Source organism: Agelaius tricolor, unplaced genomic scaffold (genome assembly GCF_023055355.1).
Source record: "Agelaius tricolor isolate 1412-34295 unplaced genomic scaffold, bAgeTri1.0.p SCAF_8, whole genome shotgun sequence".
In the NCBI taxonomy this organism is placed as follows: domain Eukaryota; kingdom Metazoa; phylum Chordata; class Aves; order Passeriformes; family Icteridae; genus Agelaius; species Agelaius tricolor.
The window spans coordinates 7,851,917-7,873,412 of record NW_027269268.1 but is presented as its reverse complement, the minus strand read 5'-3'; the positions used below and the strand labels follow the sequence as shown (position 1 = coordinate 7,873,412).

Here is a 21,496-nt window from a genome sequence, read left to right as displayed (position 1 = left end):
CGAGTGGCAGAAACAAAAGGTTATTTTTTTTGTGCCTGTAAACCAAATAATTGTAGAGGAAATTCTTAGGAAAACAAGCCACCCTGAACTGTGGGAAGATGATGTATTGAACACCCTACTGAGAGGTACAGCTTGAAGGAAGTGCACAAATTCTAACTACTCCAAAGAAATGAGAGCAGGGCTCAGCTGCACTAATTCTTTTTCAAGGTTATCTAGCAACATCTGCAGCACAGACTAATGAGCCCCATGAACAGGTATGCTGGCTGAGCTTTAGCAGATGAAAAGGAGAAGAGATTTTACTGCTGTAAAGGATGCACGTAATTTCTACTCTAGCAATTAGAAACAGCAGCAGGAGCTGCCTATAAATCGCGGGTCCTGCAGTTCTGCTTCTGAAGCTCAGAATTTATAGAACACTGACCTTGTATGTCCCCATGCCTTGCACAGGGTGCTTTTCCTGTTCACTTTTTCACATTTGGGTTTGGAGGGGTGTGATTCAGACGTAGCAGTGGTTCAGAAGTCAGGCATAAACTCTGCTCTGACCTTTCCATCATTTCCATTGGGCATCTGCTTTTTTCCCCCAGGCTGTTGTTACATTTGAGGTGAAGTTCATTTCGAAGTAGTACCTGTGTGATGAACTTGGTTTGGGGTAACTTTTCATTGTGCTGAACAGAAGCATGGGCTCTGGGTTTGATGCAGCCTGTTTGGTAAGCTGAGCTCTTGGAAAGTGGCCACAGTATGAAGAGTGCTGTAGAGAAGGAAAAAGCCATATACATTAGGCATCCATGCTCACTTTTTCTTGTGAACCTCTAGATCCACTGTGTTTAATCTGTAAATAATTACATGTTATTATTAGCCAAAAGTCCCATCATGCAAGATCCACCCAGGTTCTCTCTATTAATTTACATCAATAGTAATAGAGATTTTTGCAGTTGGAGCAGAGCTGACATTTTTGTTCCTGGGGCATGGAACACAATGGAATACAGGTCACACTTCCGTAGCGGTGCTGGGTCACTGGCTCTGACAGGGAGAAAGACTGGCTGCTGTCATCAGTGTTGGAAATAACACAAAGAGCTGGTGTTTGAGGAGCTTGCCACTTTCCATACTCACATTTTTTCCATATGCAAGTAAGTGCATGTTAGACAAACACTTCAGAAACAGAAACAATGTGAAATACATTGAAATATGGGTAGGCTTTATTTTTGTGTGACAAATTGCTATTAAACAATTCTCTTTATGCCTTTATAGCTGATTCAGTAAAATATGTACCATAGAATTAAAGACAAAACCAAAAGTAAGATCATACAGCCATGGTTAGTACTCCTTTAAAATGTCATCTGTGTTTTAAGATGCTTGCACACCTCACCATGCTGGTGTTGGGAGATGGAGTTCAGAGGCACAGATCTGCTCTTTGCCCAGAGTTCAGCTGCTATCCACGGTTCTGTGGAGCCCCTGTCCTTCTTTGTCCCCTCTTGCCTTCCTGTCTGTACCCCCCTGGCAGAGAAGACCACAGAGCAAGCACAACCAGAGTGAATAAAGCAAATTAGAAACAAGAAGGGGAATAGCTTCACTCAAAAGAAAATACAGCCATATTTTGAAACATATAAAACATATCTGAGAAATGGTTGCTCTCATGTGAGTTAGCAGCTGGGTGTTTCAATACTGAAGTCAGTTATAAAAAACATAGTGGAAAGAACCTCCACTTACTAATTTTGATCTTGATCTTATGGTTGGAATAAGATGTTGCTGAAGAATTGTGTATGAGAATGGAACAAGTGTTTAAAAATTTTCAGTCTCACAGACTGAGAAAACCCTGTGTCTGATCTGAAACATCCAACACCTCAAGCCCCCTCTGACAGAAACTGGAGCACCATCATTTCTTGATGATCAGTATTGGAAAGGTGAGGTGCAGCTGCTGCAGCTGAAATCTGCTGAGGCCTTTCGTGTGAAGAAAAACACAACGCCTCAAAATTATGTGTCAGTTTAGAAACAAAAATCAATAAATACCTCACTCCCTCTGAATGTATCTGCACATATTGTGAAATTTGCTCTAAGGAACGAGCTGTGCAATTAGGCAATCACTCACGCTTGCTACTATTTGAAATATCCTTGGTATTTCCAGTACAGCTCCACCTCTGTGTAAAATTGCCCCCTCCAGGGAATCCATTTTCTTCCCCCTTGGGGTATTTGCTTCTCTCTTCTTGTGTGTGTGGCTTATGTTTTACTTATAAAGTCCCTCATCTCCTTTACAAATCATACATTTGTAATGACACAAACTGAATTATGACCATTTGTTCTGTGAAATTAGCACAGAGAATATGGCACTGCATAAGGAAAATTGCATAAGGATTTGTTCTCCAGTTTTTACCTCGGAGGGGTAAAAATTGGATTTCTTTTTCCATATTGCCTCTTTTCATCTGCTGTTCATCACAGTTACTACCAGATGACATGTGAGATAAGATTTCTCAGGGAGAAAAAATATTTGAAATGTCACTGAAACAAATATTAATAAAAAAATTAATATGATTGATGTGTGTGGCTTGGATTTTTATAACTATTACTGATGAACATAGTTCAGTGGTTCAGAGAGTTTAAAAGTTACATAGCTCACTCGCCAGCATTTTGTGTGCATGCACAAGAGAGAAGGATGGCACATAAATGCATATCTAGCAAATCAAAATCCCTAATACATTCTCTTATGAGTATGAATTGCTCCAAAAAAGGAACAAAATGTTACTGCTCTGGTCGAGAAAAAGGTACCTGAGTTGGTAGTATGTGATAGCTGGCAAATGCTTATTCACTGGAGCCAAATAATCCAAAATGTAAAGCTGCTATGTTTCTAGGCATGTAATCACTGGGATTGTTGAAGCAAAATAAGACAGTGACAAGGATGAGGTGAGAAGGAGCACATGCACAATTCTTTTTCTTCTCCAGAGGAGGAGAAAAATTTTTAAAGAATGTTTTAAAATTTTGGTGAATGCTGGAAATGGGACGTTTCTCATTTGGGCTGCAGTCTGCATTGGCATTGTGCAGATGGCAAGCAGAAAACACTGGTTGTAAAAATTGTTCTTTGTTTTTCAGATCCAAGCCTGTACATAAGAATTTGTTTAGAAGCAGATAGTTTCCCACAAAGAAGGGGCTTCATATGCCTTCCTACTGGCGAAGTGCAGTAATCTCTTAAACTCCACATTTTTGTGTGAAATGAAGTCTTTACTCGAAAGCTTGTTCCTGCCAAACACAAATGTCCTTAGGCCTGTGAAAATTCCTGTTTGTTTCTGCTGGTTCCAGCCTTTCTTCCCTGATCCTCTCAATCTGCTCATCAGCTATGCCTCTGGACCCACTTCCATGTCCTTTCCAGTTCCAGCCCTTACTCTAACCAGCTAACAGAAATAATCACTCCATATGGCACAACTTAAAGACCTAATCTAGCAATTAAATACTCATTAGGAGATATATCTAGTGTGATGCAAGGGTCATTAAATTAGTTTAATTGGTGTCCTGTTGTGTTTTTAGTTGGGTTTGGTGTCCTCAGAGTGTTTTTAGTTACTGGCAGTGAATAAACATTTGTAGTTACTTTACATAAATTTGTTTCAGAAATGGTTGGTTTGTCAGCTCTGATTAAAAAAAAAAAAAAAGAAAAGCCAGCTATGTATTTCATTTGCCAGTGACCAGTGATTTCTTAGAGGGCCCTGGTCACCTTTAAGAAAGGATGACATTTTGTTACCATGCACAGTGTCTGAGAGAGTGTTTTTTTCAAGCATTCTTGAAAAAAACCGGGTTGCAAAATTGGTGGCTTTCTCTTCCAGTAAGCAAGAACAGGTAGGTTACTTGTTGTGGGTTTCCATGTTTTTACATATGCTTGCAATCCCTGAAAAATACTGGAGAAACTTAACAGTTTTTGTGAACAATATAGCAAGAGAAAATAATTATCAGTATATTCAGTATATTCAGTGGACCTGGTAGATTTTTTTCCTAGAGGAAACCCAGCTGTTTCTTAGACCTCTGCCCACCTTAGCTGAAAGCACTTGTGTCTCTTTAAGGATCTGTATTTTTTGAAGTAATTTTTAACATCCTTCCCCATAGAGTTTGTCCTTTTCCTTGTCCTAAATTGCTGTCTTCATTGCTGTTTTTAAAGCCTTTATAAACCTGCATAAATTGGCTGCTGTTACAATTACTGCAGTTAGTACCTAACTTGGGAATGGAGTCTGCCAGTCTTCACCATTCCTTGTGGACTGTGGAAGGTAGCATGCTTTGTAAAAATGGTGAGCACCAGGACAAAGGAGCAGGATAGGTTTGGTTTATTTCTCTGTCTAAACCAAAAAACAAGAATAGAAATCAGTTGTTAACTTATACTAGAGCCAGACTGGTAAATGCTTTCATATATGCTTCACAAGGTGTACGCAGAATTAAATTGGTATTAAATGAAGCACAGGACTGCTTGTAACTAAATCTCTACATTCTGTAGGAAAATTATATAGAGTAATGCTTTGAAAATACCTACATAGAGGAAGAAAAATCACATGGCACATTAAGTTAACCTGACCTTTGAATTTCTGGACCAAAGCCTGTCTCCCAAAATTAGTCAAACTGGTACACCAAATGTAATGTTCTCTTTTGTTTTATTACCAGGACTCCTAAATTGAATTATAGCCTCGCAGCTTATTGTTCCCTACTGTTTGTTCTTCATGCAAACTGTTTATGTGCCATCATGATCTGGAGCTATTTTTGGCAGGGCATTAATCTTTTTGTAATGTGACCTTGCCTTGTTAATACTTCCTCTCACAGAGTTTACAAGGGGCTTGTTGGCTTTGTGCTTGAAGCGCTGACTGCAGCTCTCTGAGCACGCTGTCTGCTGCTCGGGGTGTGAGGGTTCTGCCTGGATTTCTGGTGACCTGCTGGGCTTCAGGGATATTGTTTATGGTAGAGGGAGTGCAAAACTGCAGGGAGTGTAATCGGTCTGACAGCCACTTCCACGGTGTCTGTGGTATCACAAAGGAAAGTGCTGTCAAAACAGCAGCGCCGTGAGAGATATTACTGACAAAGTTCAGATGAATGGGCCTTTGAATATGATGACTAAGGAGAGGCTGGGACACGTTTGCATTTGTCATGCCTGTGCATGAACAGTGCTGGAGTGGGGGCCTGCTCCTTTGGAAATGCCACCATGAATGCAGTATTAATATTTCGGTGAGATAAGTCATCTTTCTCAGACCTCCCACCACAACATGCCAAAATAGCTGTTCCTCAGCTTGCTGATGCTTTTTACATTAAATTCCCCATTTTGTGCTTCGTCATTCCCATTTCAAGCTCGTAATTGTGGACTTGGAAAAAGTCTGCCTCAGTTAATGAGAGTTGTTCCAATTTAGATAACAGAGGATTTTCTGCCAGAATTGACATCCTGTGTTTTAATAAAAATTAATGAATACTTCTAATCATGTTAATTATGAATGTGTAATCATAAAACACTTTGATATTACACAGTCAGATAGCAAAAGAAATATGATGATAGGTATAATCATTAAATTTCTGTAGCTGTAATGATTCTGGAATGTAGGCAAGGACAGTGCTCAAGGGGGAAATTCTGCCCTGTCTTAAGCTAATCACTTGTAACTGAAAAAAGTCCATGAGGAAAAGGTCCTCCATAGGCCTGCAAAGATCCATGTTTTAAAAACTACACCAGTTATCCTCAAGGCAGGAATCTAAGTGCTGTTTTTTGACTTAGACTGTTGATGGAACACTGTAGACTAAAAGGGGAAATAAATGCTCCCAGCCCTCCAGTTCAGCACTTGTTTGAAACCTACAGCTGTCCTCTGTGGCTGAAAAGTGTTTAGTGGTATTTGTGGACTAAAACACCCAAAACACAGATGATTAGGACTGGAGTCAGCCATTTTAAAATTTTCCCCTGTAATTTAAAGCAAAAAGTGAAAAAAATTATACTACCTTGCAAGGTCTAAACAAGTCTCAGATTCTGAGACAGTCTTTTAGTTACATTATTTATAAAAATACTGAATTTTTTTACCCTCAGTTGCACTCAAGAAAGTTACTAGCTTTTGTCTAAATGTTGATAAAGCAGAATTTAAAAATCCAGTTCTTAAAGAGCTTGGCAAGCTGTATGTCTGTGTATGCAGGCTGTGTTTATTTTGTTTGTGCTGCCCAAATCTGTATGGTAATTTCTGTACAGATATATTAAATCTTAAGTGGTTCAGTACCGTTAAGGGAAAAAAAATAACAAATGTTCCAAAATCTTACTTTGCAACCCCACCATCTCGTGGCAGTCTGTGGTAGTGCCGAAGAAAATAAGAATTGAAAAATTAGTTTAAAATATTGTATATGTGTATCTCTGTCTGCTGATTGTGACCTGGGTTTCTAATCTCATTTTATAAAACACCTTTCTACATACTTGTAAATACAGCATGTGCTTCAGGAAGTTAATTTGAGAGCAACACTTCCCAGTTTCCTTCCTCCTCAGCATCCTGCCTCCCTGTTTCCCTCTCAGTTCTTCCATGGCAGACCCACAATTTTTTGGCACTCAGCTTACCTCTCGCAGTGATAACCTAACAGTACTTCACACCAAAATAAGAAAGTTTAGAAATTGCATTAATTTTCAAGGCTTCTGTCCCCTTCTTCAGCCTTTTTTAACTTTCAGCTGCTGTGCCCTCTAGGAACAAGTATTCCACAGCAAGAACTGGTGTGAAATTTTTCTTACATACTACATGAAGCATTGTATGTCCGTATGGTCCTGTACCAGCATGTACCAGCATGATGCTGGCAGTACAAAGAAGGGAAGATGTTACTGTGTAATCCCCTTACTGAGAGACCTGTGTGCCCACTTCTAATTGTTCTTCAGTAATTTCCCTCACTTAACCTGTTTGATTCCTGGATTTTGGAAAGGCCTCTCCAGTTTTATGCAAATAGACTCTGTAAAGAGGTGGTTAAGTCCTTCAGCAAGGTGTGAGGAATTTCCTGGTTTAAATAAAAAAAGCAGTAATAATGAAATCTTCAGAAAGACGATCAATGCTGAGTTGAGATTAGATAGAGCAGAAAGGTTAGAGGCCAAATCTGAGCTAGCATTTGAAATCTCATTAAAGAGTACAATCAGGCCTAGTTTCATGCTAGTAGTTCCCCACATCTGTTATATATGTATCCAAAAAGTGTGGGCGTAGGTAAACACTGTTTTGAATTCAAGCCACTCTACAACAGAGGGTTGCAATCAAGAGATTAGAATTTGAATTTTCTTTAAAAATATGGGTTTGCATTAGTATTTTATACAGTTTCTCCAGAAAACCCTTTTTGGAATTTGGGCTGGGAATTACTCATTTTGGAATTAGAAGTGTTTTCTGCACATTCATTTTGAGGAGTTTGGTGGTGGTGAACATAAAAACATATACAGTGCTTTATCATCTCTCTTCTTCTGACATACCATACCACATTTCTCTCAGGCTGTTCCCACCATTCCTGTTAAGATTTAACTTAGTAAAAGCCATTACTGTTTTAACAGATTATTCCAAAATAATGATTAACATACCTCTAGCAAAGCTTAAGTGCATCAAATACCAATGGCTCCCTTTGAGACACTGTGAGTTTAAAAAAATACTCCATGTGTGAAGTCTTCAAAGAAAAAGAAAATACATAATAATGCACATTGTAGGCGTGTGTGCCTTTCCTGTTTCTTATTAATAAAATGAGCATAATTTAGTGCCCCCTTTTGTGATTTTTCAGAGACCAGAGGGAAAGATAGCAGCTTGCAGTACAATTCTTTATCTGAGCCAGGGTAAGCATGTAGAACATTCCAGTAAGGATTTGAATAAATGCCTGAATAGCTAAACCCAGGGATGGAGCCAGACATAATGCAAGAGAGATTTCTTCATGCTAACTTGTGCCTTATATCTAATTTCTACTTACTTATTTTTAGATAAGTACTGCTAAGTTAACAGGAGTGTAATTTACACACCACAGAAACATTGAAGCAAGTGTGATTGCATTGTCTGAACTTGTGATTGTGATCCTTCCCTCTGTGTTACTTTTAGTGTGCCTGATAAACAGCCAAGGCTCCTACTAGCTGTATCCAAAAAACCTTACATTTCTGCAAATGCAGTTATGGGGAGCACGTGTTGTATCAGGCCTTTGACTGCTGGCCCTGTGATGTTACCTGTTCTAGAAGCATTCAGACATTTTCTGTTTGGTGCATGGGCTTATTTGGTAGAGGATAGAGCTAAAACTCATTTCCCAGGGATTTGTGATTCTGAGTATAGTTTATCAAGGTTTTCAGTGTAAGAGTACAGCTATAAGGCACAGTAGTTATTTAGTGGGATCCCATAGGAAAAAGACACATATCAGGAAAAAAAGCTGTAATTCCAGTAGGTAGATTTCAACTAAATGCCTGTGGTATATATGTTTCCTTTAAAACCTGCTTCTTGAATAGTGGTAACAGAGGATGTGCTGATAAAATGGAATTGAGACACACTGGGCATGTTTTGGGACCTGGGGCCATCTCTAGTAGGAGAAAAATTTCCAGTGTGTAAATGCCTTGTTTCTAGCTCAGGTGAAAATGAAAAGTGTAATTTAGGATGAATTTTGCATGTCTGAAGGGAGATGCTTGTCAACAAGAGGCAGGATCTATCTCCTCCATACCTGTTTCTGCAAACAGGGCCTTATGTGTAATTATTTATGGTGATAAATCACTAGAGTTGATGGACATTTGCCTGTGGGTATCCTGAGTTCTTTATGGGACAAAAAAATCCAATAAAACCCAGATTACAGATAGGGTTTGTAAATGTATATATTGGTGATGAGTAAAATGTGGAGTGGCAGTGGAAAAGTGGCAGGTTTTAGCTTGCCAGTCTCACAGCATCATCCTGATTCACATTCATGACTTCTCGTATTCCACCCCAACAGCAACACAGATGTGCACACCGTGGCTTCACTGCTCAAGCTGTACCTAAGGGAGCTCCCAGAACCAGTTGTACCATATGCAAAATATGAAGATTTTCTTTCCTGTGCCAAAATGCTCAGCAAGGAGGAAGAAACGGTGAGTTGGTAACTCAAGTAAAATGAAATAAAAGGCTGTTCCAGTTTTCAGGAGGAGGGAAGCTGGAGATTGTCCTAATTTAAATGAGCATCTATTAATTGAAGTGCGATTTGTATGAAAATTGTTGCCACCTAGGTCCTGGGGAGTTCTAAATAAAAGTGTGTAGCATAACCTCAGCTGTATTTATTGCATGTCACTGAATCCAGTTCAAGTAAACATTGTAAACATCAATAGGCTTCCATTTTGCATGGAAGAGATGTATATTTTCATGGATTAGAATCTGAACTGTAAGAGGAAGGGTCTTGATGGTCGCTGTTCAACTCTTGCTGTTAAATCAGGAGTCATTTATTAGTAATAATTACTATGGACCAGAACTGGGTAAAATAACCAAGTAGTTTCTTGTAGGAAATGCCAGCTAGTTCAAACCAGAACTGTTCCTGGAAGGCTTAGCCTTGTTAACAGCAGGAGGAATGGAGCTGCTGGTCAAAAAAAGGAAGAATGAAAGAAAAAGAAAAGGCATGATGAAACAAGATATCTATTTTCTTGTTTATTTATTTCCAGAGCTAATCCATGTTAGCCTAATCCAAAATGGGTTCTACAAGCTGTTTGTTCCTGATCATAACTTGTATTTAATGCTGCACTTTCAGTAGCATGTGTATTGTCTTGTAATTGGAATTGCTGACTATTTTTTTTTTAATCTCTGATAAAATATTAAAAAACTGTGCCTACTCACTCTTTATTTTTCCTTAAACCTCTTAAAGGGCCTGAAGGAACTGGTGAAGCAAGTGAAGAGCCTGCCAGCTGTCAATTACAATCTGCTGAAATACATCTGTAGGTAAGTGTTCTTGCAAGACTATCACAATGGTATTTATAAGTGTGAGCTGACAGACAGACCTGTCTGTCTGTGTGCCCTGAAGGAAAAACATTACTCACACTTGGAGGACTGGAGAACTCAAGTGAAGGTACCAAAATGGTAGGTTTACTGCATGACTAATTAGTAATTTGCTCTATCAAGATTGTGACTTTCTTTCATAAGCAGGCAAGGAGTGCAAGAAAGTAGAAGTGAATATATTGTATCCTCTTGACAGGACCTTGTTTTTCCCATTTCTAACTGCAGTTATTCGCTTTGTTTGCATTTGGAATGCAGTACTTAAACTATGTTAAGAAACAATCATGTGATTTGATTTTCTTTTCCCTAATTTTCCTCCTTACATGTTCCTTAAGGACCTCTCTCTTCCCCACAGATTCCTTGATGAAGTGCAGTCCTATTCAGGTGTAAACAAAATGAGTGTGCAAAACCTGGCTACGGTTTTTGGCCCCAACATCCTGCGCCCCAAAGTGGAAGATCCTCTGACTATCATGGAGGGTGAGCTTACTGTACATGACTTGTAAGAGAAAAGAAGAAATGTCTTTAGGTTTATTGCCAGCACATACCAGTCTGTGCAATAAATTCCATATATCTGTTATATAGAGACAGAAATTTTCAACCTGAACGAGCTTTTGGTTTAAATCTTGCAGGCTAGTGTGACAGGTACTGAAATGTGCAGCATTACAAACAGACTTTCCATGAGATTGTTCTGCCTTGGCAGCTTCACTAAACATGGACCTTCTCTCTCAAAAATTCCTGCAAGCATGGCATGCTCTTACTCAGCACATGAAGTTGGAGTGCAGTTAATATTTCACCTATGGTTCTTGAGGACCAGGAAGAGCCCAGGTTCACACTGCAGTGACCCATGTAGAACCCCCACGAGGCAGTTGTGTATTGCATGCCTTGCTGAACAGCAGGAATCAATTTAACAGATTGATTGCATGCTCTCATTTACAGCCATGTTCAGCTGTAGCATTTTGCTGTGATTAATGCAAAAATATGGATGTGACAATGTCCTCCTGTGACTGACTTTCTTCTAGTCTTAATCTTTGTAACTTTAACTCTGCGTGAAGTACACGATCCCTTTTCTGCCATCAAACGTGTTTTGTTTAATGTGTAGGATTTACTCAGCTTTCTTGAAAATTAGGGCTGTACACAGACTGTACACTGAAAATTCAAAAAATGCAGTTTTCTTAGTTTATTTGATACTGTATAGAATTTTTTCACTTTCCCTGTGAGTATGATGCTTTTTCTCTTCCCAGATACAATTCCCTCTACAAGTTCATTCACATGTTTTTCTGAAGCCTTACTTTTTCTCCTCCTTCTTTTTAATTCTTATGACAATGACCATGTTGTTGTGAACAGAAACATGACATTTCCAAATCATGTATGAAATCTGAGAATACTGTCTGGAGCAGCTCTCCAGCCTGCTTATCAACAGCCCTAGAATTAAAATGATGGTGCCTGTTGCAGGAAACGGGATGGATACTACATTCTCTGTAGGAAAACACATAACACATCTTTAACTATTGAGAAACAGGTTTGATTAAACAGATTCATGACCTCTTCTAAGCATTACTGTAAGATTAGACATAAAACAGTGCTGATTTGCAATTAGGCTACACATATTCAAATGTATAGGGACTTTGAACAAAGACTATACATTGACTGGTGCTCAGGGCCACCCTTCATCATTTCTCTTTGCCTTTTGGAAGATACAGAGTGCTTTTCTTGCACAATCATTCAAAACAAAACATGCGGATCTGGGGAATCGTATCTTTATGACGGGGATCAGGAGTTGGTTTTGTTTGATTCAGCAGAGATTTCTTTCAGAATTCCAGCCACAGGGAGATTTTTTTTCCTGTCAAATGCAGTCATAAAAGTTGCCTGAGGACAAAGCAATGTTTGTAGTAAAGTTCTGCACACAACAGGTAATGTTCTAAGAAGGAATGCAGCTAAGTGTGCCAAGGGATTAGCTAAGTGAATTTTCCTGCTGCCTAGTTCTAAAGTATCATTTTGCCTCAGCAAACAAACAAGTGAGAACAGCTAAAAAAGATACTGAGTACCCACATTGAATTGACTCTTGGTATTGGTGTATTTTAAAAGGATGGGATATAAAGTCCAGAGTATTATAGAGAAGTTGATGTGAAATGACTTTTGCACAGTGGGAATTTATTGATTAGAAAAGCACAGCATGCCTCTCAAACCTTTTTAGCAGTTTAAAAATGAGGTGATTATTATAACTACCTTGACCTTGTTCCTGAAATATTCTTAATAAACTGTAATGAGGGACTGCTTAGCAAAATAGAGTTGCATATCTTTATCATGCCAAGTCCACTTCTAAGTGCTAGTGTGTAAATTACAGTGCAGTCAAGTGGTGTGCACACCAAGGGGCTGTTCTTTTAGAGGAGAAGTGGCCATCTATTACAGGAAGCACCAAGCTGTGGTCCTGCATTACTTCCATAGTGTGCTATAATGTGGCATAGTTTTCTGGCTGTGTTTAACCACCATGGAGTGGTTAAATGTATTCACATTAAATTAATTCTGTCTCATTACTGCACTGTTTTGCTTCAGAAGACTAAAAAGTCTGTTCCAGCAGTGCAAATCCCTTGCCTGCCCATTTGCTGTTAAACTATCAGACATAAGTGCTGTGCCAGAATGAGACTTTGGTTTTAAAACGTTCACCACATTGAGTGGAAAGCCATCATTTAGAATGATGTTACCATGTTCTGCTCATTATCTCCTCCTGTGGTCTTCATGGGATGCAGTTACTGTCACGGTAACAGCCTCTTTGCAAATGTTCCCGTTGTTTTTAGGGGGTCTGTGAGGCCTTGCTGGCTTGGTGTGATGGAAGGAAGAGATCATGCTGTTGTGGCCCTGTAGCCAAGAGGCACTTCAGCCTTGTTAAACATTCCGGGTGTTACACAGATGGCTGCATTGTGTCAGTGTTTGTATAAGCTCAGTGTTTGCTAGGTATTTGTGGAATCTGGGAGGTAGAATGTATTTATGCCTTAAATAAAACAGGCCATTCACAACCACGTGCTTGGTGTCCCCTTTCAGGTACAGTAGTAGTCCAGCAGCTCATGTCAGTGATGATAAGCAAACATGAAGAGCTGTTTCCCAAGGATGTAGACCCTCAGATGGGACTTGAGGTGTGCAACAACAACAATGAAATTCCAAAGAAAACCACTGCAGGGCAGCTACAGAACAAAGAGAACAACAATACCAAGGAGACGGCAGTGAGGCGCTGCTCGTGGGATACACCCGAGTCTCCCCAAAGGGGAAGCATGGACTGTGAGTCTCCAACTGCTCTGCCCAGCAGCAAGACAAACAGCCCCAGGAACAGCATCCAGAAACCAGATGTCACCAGGAGCCCGCCACTCACGGTGAAAAAAAATCCTGCTTTTAATAAAGGTAGCGGCATAGTCACCAACGGGTCCTTCAGCAGCTCCGTGGAGGGCCCGGAGAAGAGCCAGGCCGTGCCAAACTGCTCCCTGCAAGCCAGGAGAACGTCGTCCCTGAAGGGGCCGGTGACCAAGATGGGCACACACAGCGTGCAGAACGGCGGGGTGCGCATGGGCGTCTCCAGCACGGACGGGCACAGCAACAGCCTGGGCAGCCGGAGCCCAGGCTGGGCGCCCAATGGCTACGTCACCCTCAGGGACAACAAGCAGAGGGAGCCCTCGGTGGCTGAGTCAGGCCAGCACAACAGGCTTTCCACCTACGACAATGTCCACCAGCAGTTCTCCATGGTGAACTCTGATGACAAACAGAGCGTGGACAGTGCCACCTGGTCCACGTCCTCGTGTGAAATATCCCTCCCAGAGCACTCCAACTCCTGTCGCTCATCCACCACCACCTGCCCTGAGCAGGACTTTTATGCGGGTAACTTCGAAGACTCTGTGCTGGATGGGCCACCCCACGAAGAGCTCTCTAACCCTGGTGACTATGAGAACAAAAGTGACAGGAGGAGTGTGGGGGGCCACAGCAGCCGAGCCACCAGCAGCAGCGATAACAGTGAAACGTTTGTGCCCAACAGTACCAACAACCACAGTGCTTTGCACAGCCTGGTGTCCAGCTTGAAGCAAGAAATGGCCAAGCAAAAACTAGAATATGAGACAAGGATAAAAAGGTAAGATGGTTCAGCGCTCTACCATCTGACTGGCTTTTGCAGAGTAAATCCAAGTTTTTCCTCTTGTGAATTGCACTAACTGCAGTCACTGCTGTGTCACTCACTAGATGCTTGCCAATGGTTTGTCATCTTTCAGTGTTGACATTGCTTCAGTGATACTGTGATCCAGAGGAGTTTTTTTCAGAGCAGTTGTTTGCCATGGTTGTGACATGTTATCCTGTTGGTGTCAAAAGCAAAGCCAGAACCTTGTGAGTTTCTGTATAATCTAATTAACAAAATCAATAGCCTCTCACAGTGTCTCCATTAGCTCTTGCCTATTCTCAAGAGAAAGGCAACTGAGTGTCACCCTTCAGTGAAAGCAATGTTGTGGCATATTCCACTTGTAGGTTTTGGGACAGGGGAGACTGCTGGACTTCTTTGCAGTCCTCATTCCTCTTGAGGAGGTGCAGCATCTGGGAGTTACCTCTGCTCATTGTCCTGTCTTTGCTCTGCTGCTGAGACTTTCCTTCAAAGCTCAGACCTGTTAAAAGAGAGCAAGGGAGGGAGGAGGGTGTCTTTATCTACAGATAATGCAGACTCTGCTCATACAGAGCAATGTTGCTGGGGTGGATGGTTGTAGAGATCAGTGAATAACCTCAAAGTCTGGGCTTAGTGTTAATTAATGCACTCAGCAGTGCGGAGCTGAATGTGCTCTCTTTGTTACAAAGGTTCTTCAGTCAAGCTGTTCAGGACTTTCTGTTCTCACATCTGTTACACAGCAGCTCTATGCACTGGTCCTCTGGCACTGCAAGTCATAGATCACAGTGTGAGAGCTGCTGGCAACAGCAGCTGCCAGTCAAAGTGCAGCACGCAGGGTGTCGCAGTCTTTACTTGCATCACTCTTTCCAGCATAGTGTGCACTGCAGTGGAGCACTTCATGTACAGTTTAATATGTGTGCTCACTTGTTTAGTACTACTAGCATCATAGGAGGGTTTGGGTTGGAATGGACCTTAAAGATCATCCAGTTCCAACCCCCTGCCATGGGCAGCCACACTTCCCACAAGACCCAACAGCTCAGAGGCCCATCCAGCCTGGCTTTGAGCACTGCCAAGGATGGGGCAGCCACAGCCTCTCTGGGCAAGCTGCGCCAGTGCCTCAACACCCTCACAGTAAAGAATTTATTCCAAACATCTCATCTAAACCTACTCTCTTCCAGGCTGAAGCCATTCCCTGATAGTGTCCTATCACTACACCTCCTGATGAAGGGTCCCTCTGGCTTCCCTGTAGGCCCCCTTCAGATAGAGGAAGGCTGCAATGAGATCTCCATACAACCTTCCCTTCACCAGGCTGAACAGCCCAAACTTTCTCAGCCTGTCATTGTAGGGGAAGTTCTCCAGTCCTCTTCTAACTCCATGGTCCTCCTCTGGACCTGCACCAACAGGTCCATCTCCTCCTTATGCTGGGTGCACCAGAGGTGGGCACAGCACTCCTGGTGGGATCTCACTAGAGCAGAGCAGAGGGGCAGAATCCCCTCCCTCACCCTGCTGCCCACGCTGCTCTGGATGCAGCACAGGATATGATTGCCTTTCTGGGCTGTGAGCACACAGGGCCAGCTCATGTTGAGATTTTCATCAACCATCACTCCCAAGTCCTCCTCAGCATGGCTGCTCTCAGTCTCTTCTCTGCCCAGCCTGTGGGTGTGCCTGGGGTGCCATGGCACAGGTGTAGGACCTCGCTTTACTGAACTTCATGACGGCCATATTTACACATACATGCAGATCCATACTGGCAAGTAAATACAGCAGGCAGGTCAGCTGAAAAAGGAGATTAGCAGTGAAACAAAAGCATTCAGGGCACTATTCTGACCTTGTGGGTAGCACTACTGCAACTAGCAGCAGCTGGGTGTCAACAGTGCAGGAAGTAAAGGGAACAGTTAACCTACTCCTGGAGAATGAGATGGAGCTGTTTCCTTCTGTGCCTTTTGCTGTTCAAAGGCATTTTCTAATTGAGCTACCAAAGAGACAAAGGTATTTTTTTAACAGACAGCCAGAGAGCTTGCCCTGTGAGAGCAGTTCATGGATGAAGCCATGGTTTGTAGATACACCCATCAGAAATTCAGTCTAAGCTTTAGAAATGAAAAGACGTGTATGAATTTGTTGGTGGTGTGTGTTTCTGCGTGAGTGAGGAGTGCTGCTCAGAACCTGTCTGCTTTTTTTTCCTTCATGCAGCCTGGAGCAGAGAAATCTCACCCTGGAGACTGAAATGATGGCCCTGCATGAAGAGCTGGATCAAGAGAGGAAGAAGTTCACAATGGTAGAAATCAAAATGCGTAACGCAGAGCGGGCGAAGGAGGATGCAGAGAAGAGGAATGATATGCTGCAGAAGGAAATGGAGCAGTTTTTCTCTACTTTTGGGGAATTGACAGTGGAGTCTCGCAGACCAGAAAGAGGCAACACCATCTGGATCCAGTGAGCTGTGGAAGCATAGGCTGTGGGACTTGAGGAAGGGCTTGGGGGTATTATACTGTATCAGGTGGCTGGTCACCTGTCTGAGGCTAGTACTCAACAAAATGTTACAAACCCTTGAAGGAGGAAATCATACATACATTAAGCAGTCATATCTACAGTGTGTACTTACCAAGTTATACTCTTTGAATGCTTCATGAGACTACTGTCAAGTGTTACAACTGGATATGTGTATATAAATTTAAAAACCACCTTATAGCAAGAGATGTATCGGAAGAAATATTTTAATGCAAGTCTTGTATTTAAACTGGTAAATTGAGATGTTGTTGCAATCAAGCTTTATATAAAGGCTTTTCTCCCTTGCACTTAACATAATAAGCTATTTTTGGCATTGTGTTACCATCAGCTTATTTTGTATATCAAATGGTTTTTTTGTTTTTGTTTTGTTACCCCTTTTGCTGGGGAGTGAGGATAAACAGATATGTTAAGGTAAATGTGTGGATGGTTAGCCCTGATTTGCGTCACTTCCAAACAGACAGCAGGATTGAGAAACTGAAATATGGCTGAAGTATGCCACAGGAAAAATAAAGCAATACTGCTTTCACAGAATTGATGGCCAGGGGATCAAGTTCCAGGGCACCCCATTGTTAAATAACAAGTGAGGATATGAAGTCAGCCTAGACTGGGGACAGTGACAGGGGGGTAAACAGCTGCTTGGGAACAAACGACAGCTTGCTGTTTGGGAACAAACATGAGTGACCAAGTAAGAAGTTGGGGAGAGGGGAAAGGGGACTTAAGGAGAAGTTCATCACATGAGCAGAGTTTTTGGTGTACCCTAAAGAAGCCCTGTGCCTGATCACTGCAGTTCAGAGCAGGGATATAAACCAGTTGTTCAGACCACATTTGCATCTGACTTACCTCTGCACTCTGGGTGAAGGTAAGTCCTTTTTGTAGTGCTGGTGAAGGGACACACAGGGAGGTTTACCTGGGGATTCTGGTAACCTTATCGGTGTGATGGGTATAAAAAAAAATAATTAAAAAATGCCCATGGTAGAAGTTACTGGGGCAGCTGGCAACAAACAGTAAATAAGGAAGAAAACACACCAACATATTCACCACTTGTATTTACAGTGTATATTAACAAGTTATCACACTGTCATGAATGCTTCAAGAGATTATTGTCAAGTGTTACAACTGTGAAAGTTCCAGGCTCTCAGCATCACCAAGGGAGCACCTAGAGGGAACAGCCTGGAGCGTCACAGCAGGCAGAGTGCCAATGGAAAGAAACAGCAGAGCCATCCTGTAAATTAATCATTTGTTTGTTGGCATCTTTAAACACAGTAAGTATAACCTGTATTTTCTCCACCCTGTTAAGGATGTTTGGTTTTAACTTAGGGTTTAGGGCTGCAGTATTATTAGGGAGGGTTGTTGAGACATCTTGGCTTCCCTCTAGTGTCTCTTAAATATATTGCAATTAGTTTTTAATTCCAGCTGAAAATGATTGATGAAGGTGGCTTCAAAGAACCTTCTTGGTTATAGTATGGATATTAAACAAGTATTAATTGGGTGTGGGTATTACACTGGGAAGAAAACATGAAGTTTTAAATTCCAGAGAAATACAGAGCATTACATGTGGTGCTTGTGGATGCCTTGTTTGTGTGTGGTGAGGTTCAAAGTCCTGTCAGGGCAGCTGTTGTCTTGATTGCTGTGAACATGTCCAGTGCACCTCCAATCTATGTGTAAATCAGAAGAAAGTCAGGCAGGGAGAGATCAATGTATGAGTTGCATGTTTTACATCAGTTAGCAGCAATCACAACATGTAGCCACAATGGTGAGAAGAAAACAGATTACTATGTTAATTCTGGTTTTTTAAATTGAATGAGAGACCTTGATAACTGATGCAGTAGGCTTCACAATTTTAGAAATATCTGACATCTGTTTACATGACATCAAAGCCTCTAAGTATTTTCTTAAATGGAATTTCTTTTCTTACACTAGATGTACACAGTAATGAATGCTTCTATCAAACCTTGTGTTAGGCAGGATTTGTCTGTTTGTTTCAAGGTTAACTTTGCCTGCATTTGAAGCTTACCTTCATGTTTCAAAAAGTATTTTAGTCAGTTCCTCAAAGAATGTTCAAATTCCAGTTGCATGGCTAAGCACTGACACCCAAATTTCTTGCTTTGCAGTCCAGAGCGAGTCTTCACCTCACTGTCTTGCAGAAATCATCTGTACAGAGGGGGAACTTGAGCAGGCACAGCAATCTTAGAAAACACCACTGACAGCAGATGTCCCTTCCCATTGTGATCCATCCAAAGTACCCCACTCCACCTGTGAGATTGCAGCAGCATTTAGGCTGTGGTGATAAAGTTTATTTATGTCTTTTAAATGGTCATCTTCATGCTCCTGTTACTGTCCTAGTTCTTTAAAAGCACAAAGTCCTTGATGTTTCTTACGTTCAGAATCTAACACTGGTCACTTCTCAGCTGGATGGCACCATTCCCAGGTGGCCCACAGCTCCTGTGCTGCTCTGTTCCCTTCAGCATGTCCAGCCTGTGTGTCAAGTGACCTGCTGGGGAGGACATGCTGATGGAGCCAAGTGGCCAGGAGATAAAATCACACTCCTGCACATTCAGTGCAGTGGAAGGGGGAAAGATCTATTCACAAGATTAGGGTTAATGCAGACTGAGCCTGAAAGCTGTGAAAAAACCTATAAGGATTTCATGCAGTGCATTTGTAGATCAGTGTCTCTCATAAAGGCAGTTTTTAGGATTCTTACCTGCTAAGGTACTGAATATAACTGAGACAACTGGTTTTATCACAAGCTTGGGTAATGAAACAGGCCAAGCTAAGAGTGTTACCTGCTGCAGGAGAGCACTAAGTTTCAAGTATCAGTTAAAATGAGGTTAATATATTTGTTTTCAGCTCTTCCTCACAGGTCTGTGAGCTCCCCAGGTTAATAGTCTGTTGTATGAGTTCACTGGCCAGCTCCAAGCTGAGAATGGCAGTACAGCTCATTCCAGCACATTGTCCCTCTGCCTCATGCACAGCTCACGAGAGGCAAGGCTTTTACAATTAATCAGCACAGATGGTGGGAAAAAATCTATTGAGCTGATGACCTTCTGGTCCAATCCCAAGGTTCACATTACATCCAAAAGCATAAATTCAATACACACAAGCAGGCTGGAGTTGATGCACAGAGAGTAAGAGAGTGATGCACAGTTAATCCCATCTCCAGCCACATCGTGGGAGCACTGGGATGGGTGCTCATAGCCTTATGTGCCTTTATCAGCACTGGTATGGGTGCTCATACCCCTTATTGCCTTCCCAATCTGCACAGCAGACTGGAGAAGTGGCAGAAACACCCCATAACTATTGAGTGTTAGATGCTGGTGCTCTACTTTGAGAAGCTTTTGTCTCCCCTTCTGTTTGTTGGAGTCCTACTACACATTTGGAATATGCCCTGGTGCAGCAGGATAAATGAAGTTACTACACATCTTTGCCACATGTTGTTATTTCAGCCACTCAGCATCAGTTTCCCAAACAAAAAGATTAATAAATAAAATACCATGTGAAGGGATTTGCAAAACTGGTGTTAGGTTTTCATGAGAACAAAGAGGAAAGGAGCTTGCTGATATTACTGCTCTTAAGCAGTACTTGATCGAGTAGTTAAAGTGCTGGTCCAGAAATTTTTGAGAAAGATACAATTTCCTAAAAACACCTAATATTTAACAAATATTTCTTGTGTAGCATCCCTAGTGGGATGGAACAGAGTCAGAGTAAGGACAGAATGAATAAGCAGGTACAGTGATTTGCACATTTTGACAGCCCAGTCAAAACAGTGAGTTGCCTCCAGCTGCTCTACATTTGAACACTTCCTGGATGAGTGAAACTCCTAATTAATTTCCTTTCTTACTCTTAAGTCCCTCTGGAGTCTGTCCATTGAAGAGGAGAGTGCAGACTCTGTGCCCCTGGCACATCTGGAAGGAAGCAGAGGAGATGGAAAGGGGAGACAGGCAAATAGAAATTAACACGTACTTGTGATGTGGGCATGCAAAAATAGAGGAAACAGATGGGAGAGATGAGGAAAACAAGGAAGTTAATATGCCTGAAATTGCCATGTGTTGGGGGTAGTAATCTGCTCTCAGTTAAGAGCATTCTTTGAGAATGTTGTGTTATTATTTCAGAGCTTTTTTGGCTTTAAATTGCTTTGTGGGCTGACACCAGGAGCTGGCTCAGCTGTTCCACGACTACCTGCCTTGCTTTTGTGGGTCCTGTGTGCCAGCAGCGAGAGTTCCTGGGGGGAAGCACCCAGCAAAGCCATTGCCATGGGAGTGGCAGGAGGGAGGGAGCCCAGAAGCTCGGGCAGTTCCCCTGGGTTGCCAGCACTCGCTCTGGAAGCTGCTAATGGCCCTGCCTTGTCATCCAGCATCTCTGGAGCAGCGCTGCTCAGGAAATGAGATTCATGCTGATGCAAATTGCCGTGCCTCTGCAGAGGTTCAGGAAACGGTGGGAGACACTGAGAGCTTTCCCTGCCAGGCTTTTAGAAGCTGTCATAATGTGTGTAATTACAATTAGCGTTGGTGATCTAGTTTTATTGGAAAAAGGTTTTATTGGAAAAAGGCTTGTCAGCAATAAAACAGGTTTCTTTAGTATGCCAGTAATAATGGAGAGTGCAAAAAAAATTTTTGAGGCCAGAAACATGATCGTGATGCAAATGTATTCCTTGCTTTTTCCCAGAGGGATCCAGGATAATGAGCTTTATATGCAAGACAATTCCACTTTTGAATCTTATAAATGCAAGAATGGAAAACCCCTTCTACCTCTGTGTATTACTCTCTTCATGAGAAAGAGGTTTAAAGTGATTCACGTTCAGTAGCACTTCGTGTTTAAAATACTATTATGAGTATGGCTGTAATTTTTTTAGTGTGTGGTATTTAGGAGGTGACTTGGCTTGGGACCAAAATAGGTAATTTTGAGCACCAGTATTTTCTCTGTTGTTCATGTGCCAAAGGTGCGATCTTGATTT

General features: G+C 41.7%; 1 protein-coding gene across 5 annotated transcripts in view; it reads left to right on the top strand.

Annotated features, from left to right (window-relative positions):
• ARHGAP24 (Rho GTPase activating protein 24) overlaps positions 1 to 16,961 on the top strand; it is a 183,641-nt gene extending 166,680 nt beyond the window's left edge. For all 5 annotated transcript variants that reach the window (XM_071431542.1, XM_071431546.1, XM_071431544.1 and 2 more), the window contains 5 exons: positions 8,890 to 9,022; positions 9,784 to 9,857; positions 10,267 to 10,388; positions 12,951 to 14,022; positions 16,231 to 16,961. In XM_071431542.1, the coding sequence (XP_071287643.1) occupies positions 8,890 to 9,022; positions 9,784 to 9,857; positions 10,267 to 10,388; positions 12,951 to 14,022; positions 16,231 to 16,474 (1,645 nt within the window). In that variant the 3' untranslated portion in view covers positions 16,475 to 16,961. The remainder of the gene's footprint in view (positions 1 to 8,889; positions 9,023 to 9,783; positions 9,858 to 10,266; positions 10,389 to 12,950; positions 14,023 to 16,230) is intronic.
• Positions 16,962 to 21,496: the final 4,535 nt, after the last annotated feature.